Source organism: Pantherophis guttatus, chromosome 4, assembly GCF_059756535.1.
Source record: "Pantherophis guttatus breed Tessera chromosome 4, ASM5975653v1, whole genome shotgun sequence".
In the NCBI taxonomy this organism is placed as follows: domain Eukaryota; kingdom Metazoa; phylum Chordata; class Lepidosauria; order Squamata; family Colubridae; genus Pantherophis; species Pantherophis guttatus.
Window position 1 is genome coordinate 44,689,306 of NC_142066.1, and position 16,107 is coordinate 44,705,412.

General features: G+C 39.1%; 1 protein-coding gene and 2 long non-coding RNA genes across 3 annotated transcripts in view; 2 read left to right on the forward strand and 1 right to left on the reverse strand.

Moving 5' to 3' along the window:
• LOC148114075 (uncharacterized) lies at positions 1 to 498 on the reverse strand. Its single transcript, XR_015733777.1, has 2 exons — positions 380 to 498; positions 1 to 281 (listed from the first exon to the last, which is right to left on the reverse strand). It is a non-coding gene; the product is annotated as an uncharacterized LOC148114075 (long non-coding RNA).
• The window catches only part of LOC148114073 (uncharacterized), a 228,296-nt gene that overhangs the window by 201,309 nt on the left and 10,880 nt on the right, over positions 1 to 16,107 (forward strand). The gene's annotated exons all lie outside the window — the stretch shown is intronic.
• SLC35B1 (solute carrier family 35 member B1) overlaps positions 412 to 16,107 on the forward strand; it is an 18,149-nt gene continuing 2,453 nt past the window's right edge. The window contains exons 1-7 of the mRNA XM_034415472.3: positions 412 to 657; positions 2,213 to 2,316; positions 6,266 to 6,396; positions 10,259 to 10,289; positions 10,744 to 10,904; positions 13,120 to 13,246; positions 15,301 to 15,407. Coding sequence (XP_034271363.1) covers positions 431 to 657; positions 2,213 to 2,316; positions 6,266 to 6,396; positions 10,259 to 10,289; positions 10,744 to 10,904; positions 13,120 to 13,246; positions 15,301 to 15,407 — 888 coding nt within the window. The 5' untranslated portion in view covers positions 412 to 430. The remainder of the gene's footprint in view (positions 658 to 2,212; positions 2,317 to 6,265; positions 6,397 to 10,258; positions 10,290 to 10,743; positions 10,905 to 13,119; positions 13,247 to 15,300; positions 15,408 to 16,107) is intronic.

A 16,107-nucleotide genomic window follows, 5' to 3' on the forward strand; every position in this document is an offset into this window, starting at 1 on the left:
CAATTTGCTAGAGCAACAAAGCGAATGCCCTTCAGGCAGCTTCATTGCCATCTTTATTTCACCGTCCGGCCCCCAACAACCGTTGCTCTCGGGAACGTCATTCTCCACCTCTTCCCACCAGCAATGAAAACATGACACGAAGTTCGACTCGGCCGGGTAATCACGGCAGGCGCGTTTGATGACGTCCAAAGAAGTCGCCCTGCTCCTTCTAAGCCCCTTTATAACTTCGTGGTGTGAAAGAGGCGCATTTCCAGCACGGAAAAGCCAATGAACACATAGCACTGCACGGGAGAAAGAAAAAAAAAGATGCCGAGATCCTTTTTTCGTCCGGCAGTTTCTCTTCAGCAGGGTTAGGCTGGTCAGGCAGCGTATTAGTTACCTCCGCGTGGAGTTGGAAAGGTCCTTTTTAGTCCACGGCGCAGCCGCCTCTATGAGGCCCTCTTTTCCGCCACCGTCGTTGCCGGTGCGGGATGAGTGCGTGGAGCTATTACCACTGAGAGTATCTGCACCCGAAACTACTGCACTGTCGGCCATGGGGGCGACTGGGGGGTCAGGAGGCGGAGGGATTTGGTTTTTCTCCGAGCGGCTACGGTTGCCTGTCTGCTGCCTGGGTGTCTTCGTGTGTTACTTCTGGTACGGCGTCCTGCAAGAGACAATGTAAGTCACTTGAGGAGAACGCTTTTTTCTTTGCAGGGCTGGCAGGAAAACGGTTTCTTCTTTGCAGGGCTGGCAGAGATGCTTTTGGTTCTGCCTGGCGGAGATTTCACTGCGCGCTCTGAGAAACTCTTCCTTCCCAATTGCTGTCGTTCCTAATAGATGTTGATCACTCCGTCTAAGCTCCTTATCTGCTTAAGAAAACATTTGGTTATTGTGATCCAGATAACGACCTGCAGGTTCCTCTTTTGAAATCAACTGTCGTTCTTTCTGACGGTCTCCGTTTCATCTTCGGAGTTTAAATTTACCAAGCTCATATTGTGAAATGTACTATATCCGGACTGTAAAAAAAACAGAATGTGCACATACCCGCAGAATTTACGGTAATCCAGATAGGATCTGTCTAAATTTAAGTCTATTGATTCAACGGATCTAGTCTAATTAAATTCTATAATACAAGTGGTGCAGCAGGTAGTAGAAACCCCATAGATGACTATGCTTTACTATTGCTTATGGATGGATAGTGGACAAAAACATAATTATTCAGACTGTGTCAGTTTCATTAAAAGCATAGAAATTTTCCTACAAAGTGGAATTGGCAGTATATGTGTATTTAATGCCTCACTGAGATTTTAAGCTGTCTATTAAGAGTTTACCGATGGCCAGTTCAAACTAAGGAAGGAGTTTTGGCTTGGTCACATATCTTTCTGAGATTAGTGCAGTATTTTATAGCGAAGCACATTCCAGTCAGTTGTTTCTTTAAAAACAGACCCCTAATTTTGTAACATTTGTTTATTATTTTTGTAATACATGCAGAGATTTAATTGATCAGTAAAATGATTAAGGTTAATGGTTTAAAATAAATACAGAATGATACATAATCTGTAATATAGCCTTAAACTATAGTTCTTGCTGTACTTACTTAGGAATAACAATTGAATATAGTTGGTCATACTTCACATAGAATTTCACTGTCCTAATAAAAGAAAAAGTAATTCTAAGTATGTTTGTGTTCAGTGAACTTAATTCCATTTTTTTTCATATTGGGTTTACCTCAAGTCATTATTTTTTTTTTAGAATTGTTTACTTTAAAAATATAAAAACTAAGTTACAATTTCATGGTATAAAAAATAAGTGCACTTTTCAAGTTGCTCTGAAAAATGTGAGTTATAATAAGTACCGGTACTTTGATTTCCCTAGTTAATTTGTAAGAGGTTTGAGATTTTATATTGACTCTTCCAATATATGATTCTCTCTCTGATCTTAAATCATTTCTTTTTATTTCCTCCTCCACCTTAAACAGATGATATATGATCTTTCTTATATCTGTCAATATATTTCTTTTGTTAGCAAGCTGCTATCTAGTGGTCCTGCTGGGAAGATCCCATCAATATAATAAAAGCAATAACTTGCATATTCTTGTGAAAGGACAAGGGTTGTCCAACAAGACCATTTGCTTAGGGCTGAGTTTCCTTTTAGTGAATGTAACTTCCAGAGAAAAGATTGTAATTGCCTGTGACTCATTGGTGGAACCTCCTATGTGTTTTTCCCCCTACAGTACAAGGGGCAAATATGGAGAAGGAGCAAAGCAGGAGAAATTCAGATATGCTCTGTCTTTAGTCTTTATTCAGTGTGTGATGAATGCCATTTTCGCTAAGCTGAGTAAGTACATTAAAAAAAGAAATCAGCAAATGATCTGTTTTGCATTCTCTTGATTCTGGAATCTGTTAGAAGACTCCAAATCCAAACACCATTTTTTCTTTTCTTTTCTTTTTTGTGTGGAAAGAATGTACTATAACTAGGGAAATCTATAGGGAGGCTGGGAAAAACAAGATGGTGGACACAAGTTACATCATACCACTATTTTTTTTTAAAAAAATTGAAAACCATCCTCCTCCCCACCAGAGGACACTGCTGGCTGTGATTTGATTTGCCTGGCTACTTCAAATCCATGCATAAACTTCAATCTCTTTTCTGCTACTTATTTTGGCAGTAGTCATTGTTCTCTGTTGGTTCTTCTTAGAAAGAGAAGAATGGGACAGCCATGCTAAAGAATTCCTTTATTTTCCTTCCCCCCCATTCCACATTTAGAAAAGGCCCTCTTCTCTAGCTATATCTATTGAAATCCATTGATGATTAGCATAATGGATGGGTAAATATAAAAAGAGCATGCTGTTGCTTATGTGTTTTTAAAGAGAACCTACATGAAAGACAGCTATATATTTTTTTTCTTCCATGTTTTGTTAAAATGTATGAAAAATAATTTGCATGTGCTAAGTCTCCTATATTTCCCATTCCAATGAAAGGAGCACATTATATTTGGGCAGTAGAAAAAAAATAAAGTTATTTTCTCCTGATTTAAAGCATACTGTCCTTTCCTTCACATTCTTCATCAGAAAAAAATGAAAACTTTCAAATATATTTTTGTAAATTCCTTTACTTTTTATTGTCCCCCGTCCACTGCTGCAGGCAAAATGAGTAGAAAATAACAATTGGCAGAGACATGTATGCATATTGTATAACCTTGGAAAAGAGAAAGACAGATGGGGAGATAGAGAGTTGTGTAGAAATCTCTCGCACCTTCTTCTTGGCATTTTCTTGAGTGTCCCAACACTTCTTACCAAAATTACATTAATATACTTACCCAGGGTCATTAAACTAACCAATTTTATGAATCTCCATGATACATAGAACTGAAAAGTAACCACAATAGACAGGTTTATAAATTGATTGCCTCCTTTGTGTTTAAACATAACCACAGGTAAGAGGCTTAGTCCTTTTTAATTTTCCCCCAATTACTTAATTGTAGTTGGAGATTAGGGTAAAACTAAGTATTCTATATACATATTACAATTAGAGGTATGCTAATCATTTTGAGTTGAACTGCTTCCTACACAATTTAATTGTCTGGCTATACTGTAAATGTTCTATTATTGTTTTTTGTTTAACCTTACAGGATGTTCTGAGTCTAAAACAACCCTCTTGAACTCAGAACAGCTATACAGCACGTAATTCAGGTAGTCCTCAACTTATGGCCATTCATTTAATGACCATTGAAAGTTAGATGCTGAAAAAAATGACTGGTTCTTGCACTTATGACCATCACAGCATCCTTGTATGGCGAAGAGGCAATTTGGGCCCTTGGCAGTTGGCATCCATTTACAATAGCTGCAGCATTCCCAGTCATGTGATCATTTTTTCAGCTAGCCTCCTAGAAGTAAAGTCAATAGCAAAATTGGATTTGCTAACAGTCACAGTGATTCGCTTAAAAACCTTGTGACAATAGTCATAAAATTGGGTGTAACTCCTTTAATGAGTTGCACCACTTAGCAACAGAAGCTTCAGTCTAAATTGTGATCATAAGACGAAAAATGTCTAGATGTCTGAAGAGCACCCACTTTTTCTTTCATTTTTTACTGGCTGCTCCTAACATCAAACTTATTTACATCTTCTGGAAAGAAAGCATTGAAGAATACTAGGAGAAAAAAATGTAATACACATGTAATACAAGTAGTCCTCGAGTTACAACCATAATAGAGTCTGCCCATTATAGTTGGAAGTTGTGACAGCCTTTAAATGAACCGCTTCACTTAATAAACTGCCATCTCTGATTTTCCTGATGCAATTGTTAAATGAACATGCAGGCCGTTAGGTGGAACATGGGTTCTTGGGTGAGTACTTGAGATCCTGGAGGCCTTCAGGCACAACCAAACTGCCTCAGACCTCCCAAAGCTTCCTCCACTCTCCGAGATATCATATGCCCCACTTCCCATTCTTGGGAGTTCCCACAGCTGCTTAGCCCTCCTACTCTCCCTTCCCCTGTTAGAATCACACACTTACCTTTTGCAGACCTCCAAAGCTCATGAGGTTGGGGTAGGGAAGCGGGACAGGCCACTCTGTTGCACAATCCATAAGTGGCAGTCTTTTTCTGAGTGCAGCCATAAACTGCTTTGAACCAGCAACCCATGCAGCCCTGCAATGAAGCACTTTGCGGCTGCACAGCCTGATCATGGAAGGGCCAGCTTGGAAAATGACAACCACTTATAGGATCCAAGCAATAAGGATCTTTGCTTTGCAAAAGAAAGAAAAGCTCCCTTAAGTGGAGAGATCTGTTTTGCTCTGCTTGTATTAGTGAACTCTTTGGGATCCAAACTTTAATTCACCAGTAAAGACAACTGGCTCCCCTTTCTGGCCAGCACTATTTTAGATGCACAATGTTAGCACACAATGGGAAGGGGAAGCGTCTTTCTTTGCTAGTGAATGAAGGCTTGGATCCAGTGGTGAAATCCTCCACGGGTTGCCACTGGTTTGCTATGCGCACTGCATGCCAAATGCACGCTGTGTGCGTGCATGCGCAGTGCGCACTAAATGCATGCTGTACATGCAGTGCAGCCAAATGCACACCCCGCGCTTGTGCATGCACAGTGCACACCAAACACGCTTTGCGTGGAAAAAGGAACCATTTGAAAGTAAGTAGAACAGCAAGGAGGGGGAACAGCTGTGCTGCGCAATTTAGATTCACTAGAAAGCAGGATTTCCTGCTTTCTAGCGAATAGAAATTGCTTAGCATAGCTGATCGTCGGAAATACCAGTTCAGACGGACTAGTAGCTTTTTTTTTTACTACTGATTTGCGGCCAACCGGTAGCATTTCACCTCTCCTTGGCTCCCAAACAACTCAGTAATGCCAGTAGAGCAAAATGGACTTCCTGTATACAGAGAGCTTATTTTTTCTTTGGAAAGCAAAGTCTCTGATGCTTGGATCCCACAAGCGACTGTCATTTTCCAAGCCAATGCTTCCACAATCACACCATGCACTTGGATGGGTTGCAGGGTCAAAGGGGTTTATAGCTACACACAGTAAAAGACAGCCATGTGGCCCAGCAGCGGAGCAGTCTGCCCTTTTTCCCTACCCTGACTACTTCAGCTCTGGAGATCTTTGAAAGGTGAGTGAGTGATTGGTGACCAAAGTGCGGAAGAGTATGTGGAATCTAGTGGGGTAGCAAAGCAGGCCTAGTGCCTTTGGAGACTCAGAGGGGCAGCATGGGGGAGTGACTTAGCGAGCGGGGGGCATCCTGGAGAGTCTCTGCAGTCAGTCATAAAGGCAAATGACTCGTGGTGCTGTAGCGTCACAGTCTTAACTTTTGAGGGGTTTATTGTATTTTGCATGGTCTTAAGTGATTGGTTGTTAAGTCGAGGACTACTTGTATTCTCTTGGCTGGAAGAATTCTTGCCAGGCAAGATTTAAATTTAAATTTAATAAATGTTAGATTGTTGCTAACCTGGTAAACAACATAAAAGTACTTTATAGACAGATCATCTTACACGCACACGCACACACACACACACACACACACCTTTTTGGGAGGAGGTCTTGAAAACAGAAAATTATGGAGTTAGTGCTCTCTGAGCTTGATTGCTTGCAGGTGTTTCATTACCCAAAGATAATCTTATCAATTTAATTGGCTAGTGAAACATCTACAAGCAATACCAAGAACTCTGCAGCTCAGCATTGAGCTGCAAATATTCTCCCTTAGAAGGAAGGAAATTGTTTTACCTTTTGCTATCCCTAAATTAAACATATTTGTGTTTAATGTAAACTTTTCCTACCAGTGATCCAGTTTTTTGATGCTGTCAAGGTGGACCGGACTCGGAATTGGCTCTACGCAGCTTGTTCTCTCTCATATCTAGGAGCAATGGTATCCAGCAACTCAGCACTTCAGTTTGTCAACTACCCAACTCAGGTGAAAAAGAGCAAAGAGTAAAAAAGAGCAGAGAGGAGGTGTAGGTGCTTGATGGCCGGGGGAGATTAGATAGAAAATGGGATATCTCTTTTTGCTAATGAAGAGTTTGGCAGTTTATTTTACTATAGCATGTATTAAAATCATATAATAGTGTAGAAAAGAGCCAGATAATTAATTCCCATATTGTTTATATTAAATGGCATTATATTGCCATGGTTATTCAGAATTTGTATTGGGAGGAGAAATAAGAAATTCTAGGCTTGATTTCAGTATTTTCAGATTATAGTTTTGTCAAGGCTCAAAGAGATTCTTTACTTCAACAGAATTTTACATTCCCTCAAAGCGCTTTGCTAAGCAAAAAATCCCCTTGTTTTTAAGACTAAGGGGGTGATTTACTTACCTAGCTATAGGGTATACAGGCTACTCCAGTCTCCCAAATCTGAGTGATATAGAATTCCTTAATATATAACTGTAATTTAAATCATATATACAGTGGTACCTCAGTACTCATCATTAATTGGTTCCACAGGTGCGATTCATACCAAACAAACCACAATGTATTAAACTACAAGTATCAAACAAACCATGTGACTAACACATCACCCTTTGTTTTGGCTGGAAAGGGTAGTAAGTCATGGGGCAGATGACACCGACAAGTTCCAATTTGTGGGTCCAGTACCAAACAAACAACAAGTACTAGGACAAAATTTTCACATCAAACTCTGTTGAGTACCAAATTCAATGAATTTCAAAACAGTCAAATATTGAGGTATGAATGTAGTCAGTTTAAAACAGTAATACCAACTAGAAGCATTCTTATAGAATCAGAAGTCAAGAATAAAAGCTTTTTTAAAAAAAATATATTATTTTAATTACAGTAGTAAAAGTAAATACAAACTAAATTCAGAAAAAGCAAAAGAAATAGAATAAAAAGTACACAGAAAGAAGGGATTGATGATGTTACCTAATTGGGTAATGAAATATCTTCAAACAACTTAGCTCACGAGAGCACCAAGGATTCCAAAGAAAGAAAAATAAAAAGAAAGCATATAATAAAGAAAAAAATATATATAAAAGAATGACTTTCAATCTTCCAATATTCATCACAAGTAAAAACTAATTCAATAACTTTCACCTTCTATAGATTTACAAACAATTACCTCTTCTTTCTTTACCCATCACTAATCAATAGAAAAACCCTGAATTCATCAACTTTTCAATCCTGGTGTTAGCAAAAAGAGTTACCTTTTTGCTGACTGGTGTCTATAAAGAGTTACCATGGCTTTATAAAAAGATGTTTTAGTTTACCTAACAATCTTGGTTTTTAATTCATTCAAATGTCAGAATTAGGTGTCTGTAATTTTTCTTTTTCCCATGGCAGAGACTTCTAGCTTTAGCAAACCTTTTTTTAAATCCAGTAAAAAAAAAAAATCATTATCCAGGTCATTGTCTTGGTTTGCCATTTTTATTTTCATTTTGATTTTCGAAGTTTTAACTAGCTTATTTTCTATATTCAATTAAAAAAAAACCTTAATAGGGGGTTTCTCTTGGCTGATGATGTATAATTTCACTCTCACTGCCTCCTCTCTTGTAATCTACTTTATTTTGTATTTCCACTTTGATTTTCAAAACTTTAATCCGCTTCTTTTGTGTATCCAGTAAAAAGTCCTCATCAGAATCATTCTCTTGTCTTGTCATTTTTAAATCTACTTTAGCTGTCTCCTCTATTTTATAAATCATACTTTTTTAAAAAATCCAGCATTTCTGGTTAAGGTATTTCTGTAGTACTTCAAGTATTTCTTTTGGATATAGTCTATCCATAAAACCAGACATCATTGTTTTTCTGATGTAGCTACTAATGTTTGGGCCCACTTGAAAATCTCTTGAAATATTTCTAACGTTACAGAGTTTTGTGTCATGACTCCTCATAGTAACCAAAAATAAAAAATCATACACTTTTTTTTTCATTTTCTGCATGGAATCTTTAATTACCTGTAGTATTCAATTCCTGAAATAAAGTCTCAAGTTTTTGTTTTGACTTAAGATAAACAAAAACATTTGGATTCTTAGAAATTATGCAATTTCCAAAATATTACCCTATTACTCTGTCGTTAGATGGACAGCCAATACATTTTATAAATAAATAAAATAAATAAATCTTATAATAAAAGATGTTCCAAAGCTGTCTAGACTTTTAATTTATTTATAACCTTCTTAAATCAAAATCTTGCCTTTTTTCCATTTATTTTTGATTATATTTTTATCTTGAGAGGTTCCAAAAAGCTTGCTGGTTCATTGGTATTTCCATGGTTTTTGTCTCTGCTCTGTCAGAGAGGTGTTTATTTCACCATACCACCCACTGGGAGCCCAAAAATAAAACTCTTAAGAATATTAAAAAGTATGTTGCTTTGCTCTGGAGCTCCCGTTAGCCATTTCTTGCAGTCCTGGTTGAAGGTTTTATCAAGCTAAGGAATTCTGCTGTCAGTAGGATATCCTACAGGTTGTTCATGAGAGGCTGTCAGTGGGACGCTCTAGGAGTGCACAATGGTCTCCTGGGCCAGATGGCTCCCTTGGTATATCTGGAGCAGGGGTGGGTTCTAACTGGCTTTTATTACCGGTTCTCTTTGTGCGCGCGCTTCGAATCTGCCCAGCTGAGGTGCGGCAATCTGCTCTGCTGCACCTCTCAGTTGGGCGAAAAAAGAAGAAATATAAAGTCGGAATAACGCGGGAGCAGGTGGGAGGGCCCAGCTCCTGAAGAAAGAGAACCGGTTCGGTGACATAATAGCGTCACCGTTACCGGCTCGGCCGAACCGGGCCAAACTGGGAGCAACCCACCACTGATCTGGAGGGAATCTCCAAGGCCAGAAGATTATAGCACAAATGAAGGAGTTTTCTCCCATTCCCACTCCCCAGCGTGATTTTTTTGTTGAAGAGAATGTTTACGCTCCTTTGCTGAGCCCCAATAAATAACCTCTTGAATATTGTTAAAGGAACGAGGCTTTGATTTGATGGATGAACATGTTTTTCAACTCTGCAACTCAGTGGTTGATCAAGCAAATTTGTATATATATTTTGTAATATCTGCCTTAAAAATACGTGTTAGATGTAGAAGGGCCAGTTCCAGATAATGGTAAAGTTCACTTACTGTGACCCCAAGACCAACATAACACACACTGCCTATAGGAGCTGAAGTTTGAGAAAAAGCGTGGCCAAATGTAATTCTTTTTATAAAAGAGAAGACTGAATAGGAGGTAAAGAAGTAACAAAGAAAGAAAAAAAATAGGAAAAAATAGCTGTGGGAGTGAAAAGCTTCAGAAGGAACTACCACAGCTTTAAAATAAGCATAGAATGTAATGGCTTTATAACAGTGGTGAAATCCAATTTTTTTTTACTACCGGTTCTGTGGACATGGCTTGGTGGGCGTGGCAGGGGAATGATACTGCAAAATCTCCATTCCCACCCCACTCCAAGGAAAGGATACTGCAAAATACCCATTCCTCACTCCTGGAGGAAGGATATTGCAAAAACTCCATTCTCACCCCACTCTGTGGCCAGCCAGAGGTGGCATTTGCAGGTTCTCTGAACTCAAAATTTCCACTACCGGTTCTCCGAATTGCTCAACATTTCCGCTACAGGTTCTCCAGAACCTGTCAGAACCTGCTGGATTTCACCCCTGCTTTATAAAGAAAAAAGGAAATATTCAGTTTATAAAGGTGTGTGGCTTTTACTTAGAACATGATTAACTTCTGCACCTTAAGCAACTAGTTTCCCCCCACCCCCTAGTTTTTTACATTCTTCAAATGCCAGAGATGTAGAAGATTATAGCCAAGTGAATATCTTTTTTTTTTTTTAATTTTCATAGGTCCTTGGAAAGTCCTGTAAACCCATCCCAGGTATGCAATCCCTGATCCTATACTGAAAACCATCCGTGCCAAGGAACTTTTGAGATACATTGCCCACATCAATTGAACCTGATTATTTAATGTAACTTTATTGGCTTCTAAAGTTGAAGTTCCATAATAGTTTTATCTGATATTTGGGGAAGGGGGAAAAGTAGGAAAAATGGGGGAAAGGAAAGCAATGGCTGTTGATACTATGTGGTTAGTAGGGTTGGATCATTTCATGTTTAGATCTGAAAGTACCAGCTGTTTACCTGAGTGAGGTGAGATAGCCTAGCAGCTTTAGCTTCAGGATTGAAGGCTCCATAGAATTCTTAAGAATGACCAGTGGAAAATTATTCATATGATTGCAATATGCAAGATAATATGCAGTGGTCATTAGTTAATTAAATTTCTTATCAGGATTATTGAGAGTGTACTTTTTTCAACATTTCTTTTCTTTTTCTAGTCATGCTTCTGGGGGTGACAGTGCTGAAGAAGAAGTATCCGTTGTCCAAATATTTATGCGTCCTACTGATCGTCACAGGTGTGGCCCTGTTTATGTACAAGCCGAAAAATGTAGGAAGTGTTGGGGATGAGCATGTTTTCGGTTATGGGGAACTCCTGCTGGTAAGTTCTAAACTCTTAAAAGGCAAAACAAAACAAAAACTATCAGGAAAATTGCCAGGTGCTAAATTATATTTTGTAGAGAAGTGGGAGGGATGCCTCTCAAGAACATAATCTTTGGTTACCTTGGCACTTGACATTTTTATTTGCATGTATCATTAAGCTGCCAGTGACTTACTGCACTGCAAATATTTCTTTAAAATATTTTATTGAATGGAACAATTAATCAAGCTTCCGTCCTACTAACAAAATAAGAGTTAATAAGTAATGTATAATTTAACATCTACCAAAAAAGGGGGCAGGGGCCTGGAGAAAGTAAAAATAAAGTCTGGGAATGAGTTCTGTAGAAAATCCCCCCCCCCCCAAAAAAAATCAAAGTGCTTTTTTCCTTTTTTTAGAAAGATAATTTAAATCCTTGCTGTGAGTCAGGTCCTTTTTTGCCCTTCCAATATTGCAAGTATTTATTTAATTATGTTATTTACAGGAGTTATATGGCTGCCTATTTCATATAATGATTCTAGTCAGCTAACAACAGCTCATAAAAACATAGAAATACCCTTCCCCTTCCCTGGCACCATACCTCCCAGCCTCCCAGCTCAATCAGCATCCTACCTCAATGCTTGGGGGAAAGGCAGATTTTTGATCCTCTGGAAGGTTAAAAACGTAGGGAGGATTGATAGTGATTCTTTTGGCCATCTCCCAAGTAAGAAAAATCCAGTTATTGATGTCTTAGTAAATTTAAACTGCTGTGGGTATAGCCAAGCAAAATATATACTTCTTTATCTAGCAATATTAATATTCCATCAAGTTGTGAATGTTTAAAAGTACACAACTCAATGGACTCAAAGCAACATGGCTTTACTGAATGCAGGTCATGTTGAACTAATCTGATTGACTTTTTAACCATGTCACAAGTGTTTTGGATGGAAGTAGTGCTATGGACGTAGACTATCTGGATTTTAGCAAAGCATTTGATACAATTCCATATAATGAACTCATTAAAAAGTTAGGACTAGGGCAGTGTTGGCTAACCTTTTTGCCATCGTGTGCCAGGAGAGGGGGGGGGTCACACGCACACGTGCCCACCCCATAATTCTATGTGCCCTGCGACCGCGACCCCCCTTTCCCCCCCCCAAGGCACCAGAGGCTTTCTAGGACCTTGGTGGAGACAAAAATGCCCTCCCCCCCACACACAAGGCCCTCCGGAGGCAAAAAACGGCCTGTTTCCCTATTTCCAGTGAGCCCAGAAGGCTCGAAAATCAGCTGGCTGGTGTGCATATGCGTGCCGGAGCTGAGCTCACGTGCCCACCAATATGGCTACGCGTGCCATAGGTTTGCCATCACGGGACTAGGGCTTAACCATTGGGTGGTTCAGTGGATAGGAAGTTGGCTCAGGAATAGATCCGTGTCTGATTGATAATGGACCAATATCTGAACACAGACAAGTCACTGGTAGTGTAACATAAGGTTCAGCAATAGGTCCTGTTCTGTTTGTTGTGTTGGTTGGTGATATAATAACAGAAGGATTGCTAGGTAAGGTTTGTCTTTTTGCCAATGATGCAAAAGTGTGTAATAGAGTTGATGTTCAGAGGGTATTTATAACATAGAAAACCATTTGGCATTGCTGGACAATTGGTCAAAAATGTGGAGAATGCGATTTAATGTTTCTAAATGTATGGTATCTACATTTAGTCCTTTTCTGCCATCAGTTTTCTGTTTGTAATATTAATTTGTTTGCTTCTAAAGGTCACACTTCCTTAATGAGTTTAACAAAAAAAAGAGAAAGGGAGAAAGAAAGAAAAGAATGATTGTTGATATTATGTGACTAGTAGGATGAGATCGGTTCATGTGCAAATTTGCAAACATTAGGCTTTGCTCAAGTTAGTATTTCCAACTGTTAAGAAAAGACGACCAATAGAATTATTTATTTTCCTGAAAGCAATCCCTACTAAAACATAAATATAAGTTTACCATCAAAATTATTCTGGAAGTTTTCCAACAAGATGAAATTTTAAGAGTGACAACATTCCATCCTTACAGGTCAGTTAAGAAGCAAAATTAAACTGAGCAGAACTCAGTGAATAGAATTTGCAAATGCTATTAATATCTGAACCCAAAGGACAGTATTTTCACATTCCTGTGAGGTTGCAGTGTTCAAAACAGTAGTATTTTTCTTCATCAACATTAGACTGTGATTCTCTTTCCTTCATCATTTTAGTTGCTGTCTTTGACTCTGGATGGTTTAACTGGGGTGTCTCAAGACCATATGAGAGCTTACTACCAGACTGGTTCCAATCATATGATGTTAAACGTTAACCTATGGTCCACTTTGGTCCTGGGTGCTGGTAAGGATATTATTTTGATTCAGCAGAAGAACAATATCGCTGATTTGAATTCAGTAATTCTGCAGAAAAAAATGGGAAGCTATGCATATGTTACTCTCTTTCTGTGTGTCTGTGTGTGTGTGTGCACGCATAAGCAATCCAATCAAGTACAATACTTTAGAGACTTGTGGGAATCCTTGTGTTGTAAAGCTTGGAGCATCAGTTGCCTAATTGGTAGACAGTATTTTTTTTAAAATTTGATTTATATGCCACCCTTCTCCGGAGACTCAGGGCGGCTTACAATGAATGCGTTAAGCAATAGCCTTCATACTTTTGTATATTTATACAAAGTCAGCTTATTGCCCCCACAAACTGGGTCTTCAATTTACCTACCTTAGAAAGGATGGAAGGCTGAGTCGACCTTGAGCCTGGTGAGATTCGAACTTACAGTAATTGCAGACAGCTGGTGTTAATCACAATGCTATCAGTCTGCTGAGCCACCAGGCCCTTCCATCTTCATATATGTTTTATGGTACTGTATGTTCACCTAATTAAAGTTGTTTCTACACATAGATTGCTGTTAATTGGATTAGGGTAAATATTGCCTTGAATAATACTCAATTATTCAGGAAGCTTGTTTAAAATAACCTCATAGTGATGGCTACCCTAGTAGAACTTGCATGTGCCCTTATTTTGCTTTAATATCACAATTCATACCTCACCCAATCTTATCTTGTTTCAGAAATGTGATAGCTCTTCTCCAGAAGGGCAAGCAGTGGTGCTTTGTTGCTCCTGTAGCAGCCACCCGGCAACCCCCTCTCTCCCAAAAGCTGTTCCTGGCCAGTTTGGGGTATGTGGGAATCCCAAAGCAGGTTGGCAGTAACGCTTTGTTCCTCCATTTGGTGTCTCCCTTGTTCCAGGAATATAGACATAGTTCTTATTTCCTTTGACTGCAAAGAGTTAAGCCATACCCTTTATTTTTGTGTGTGATGGTTAGATCCTCTCCAGAGAGACTACCTTAGGAGAAAAGATTGGATAATTAATGAAAAGGAGCAGCCCTTGCAGCCAAAGTAATTTGGAGAGCAATTGTTCCCCTCTTTTCAATCAACTGGCATTTACAGAATAGTGTGGAGTGCAATTCAGCAGAAGCTGTAAAAGGGGTTTGTGTGCTGATCGGCTGGTCCTCTTTAAGTTAAAGTGTCCAGGAAGCAAGGTACCAGTCAGCTTCTGAGTTGACTCAAAGAACATACAGAAATAATGCCCCAGTGCCTTCTGACCTGGGTGGGGATCTGCGAGAGGTGTGCACAGCTGAACGTAAGGTCTAATCTGTCCAGTTCTGTAAAAGCAAACTTTTCTAGCATCAGATTATCAAGCTCTTCCATTTTCTGAGAAAAACCTTGATAAAATCCTCCCTCTCTTACTACCTTCAAAATTTGAAGGTAGCTGCTCCCATCATCCCTGGTCATTAGCATATTGGCTGGCTATAAATGATTAGGAGCATCTGGTCACCCTATCCAGAAGACTTCAGATTCCCCATTTCTCCAGGAAATCTGTTTTAGAGGAAAAGGGCCTTTCTCTTTCTTTTACTGCACGAGCTGTGTTGGTCACCAGTTGGCTTCTAGGAATTTCCAAGATGCTGATTGCATATTTAAGGCCCTGTAGGGTTTTCAACAAGGTCATCTGTGCATACTGATCTGCCTAACCAATCGGATCAAATAGGGTCAACTCCCTCCAGGTCCCATCTATTTGAGAATGGCTTTTGACAGCACCTAGGAAATGGGCCTTTTCTGTCACTTCCCCTGAGAAAATCAGGTCTACCAGTTCCATCCTGGGTTTCAGGAGAGCAGTTAAGAGTTGACTTTCCTATCTAGCCCAGGAGGAAGCCATGTTGGGAATGCTGGAATGTATTAGTGAATCTTGCAATGTTGCATTACCCTGAATTTCACTGCTTGTGTAGAACATATCCAGTTAAAAAGAATATGGTTTGGGAGCCAAATAGGACTGGTCACCAGATGGTCAAGGCACAGGGAGAGGTTTTATTATTCTGTTCTATTTTCTCATATTTTTCCCCCTAGGTATTTTCTTTACAGGTGAGCTTTGGGAATTCTTGAGTTTCACTGAGCGTTATCCTACCATCATCTATAATATCCTTCTCTTTGGCCTAACCAGTGCTTTAGGTCAGGTAAGCAACTGGTTTTTTCTGCTAAGCCAGTGTGGTGCTTTAACTGTCCACATTATGCTGAACCATGGATGTAAATGTGGTATGTTCTATGTAGTAATATGTTACAAGGAAGATGTTACCAGCTATTTCTCAAGTACAGGTAATCCTCAAGTTATGACCACAATTAAGCCCCAAATTTCTTGTTAAGTGAATTTTGCCCCATTTTACGACCTTTCTTGCCATGGTTATTCAGTGAATCTGGCTTCCCCATTGACTTTGCTTGTCAGAAGATCGTCAAAGGTGATCACATGACCCCAGGACACTGCAAACCATCATAAATATGACTCAGTTGCCAAACATTTCAATTTTGTTCATGTGACCATGGAAATGCTGCACCAGTTGTAAAGTGGGAAAAACAGCCATAAACCATTTTTTTCAGTGCTGTTGTGACACTGAACAGTCACTAAACAAATTGTTGTTAGTCGAGGACTACCTGTATCTTGACGTGCCTCCCCCTTCCCCAAATGGATTATATCAGGATAGAATACTTCATTCATCCCTTTCCAAAAGTATCTCTGTGCTCCTCATAAGATTTTCTTGTGTGAAATATATTTTGGTGTATTCAGACTGGTCACATTAAATCAGGGATATTTGTTTAACAAAACACTGTAACTAAATTATATGGTGCATATGAAAGTTGTCCAACTTTAAAGTGGATATT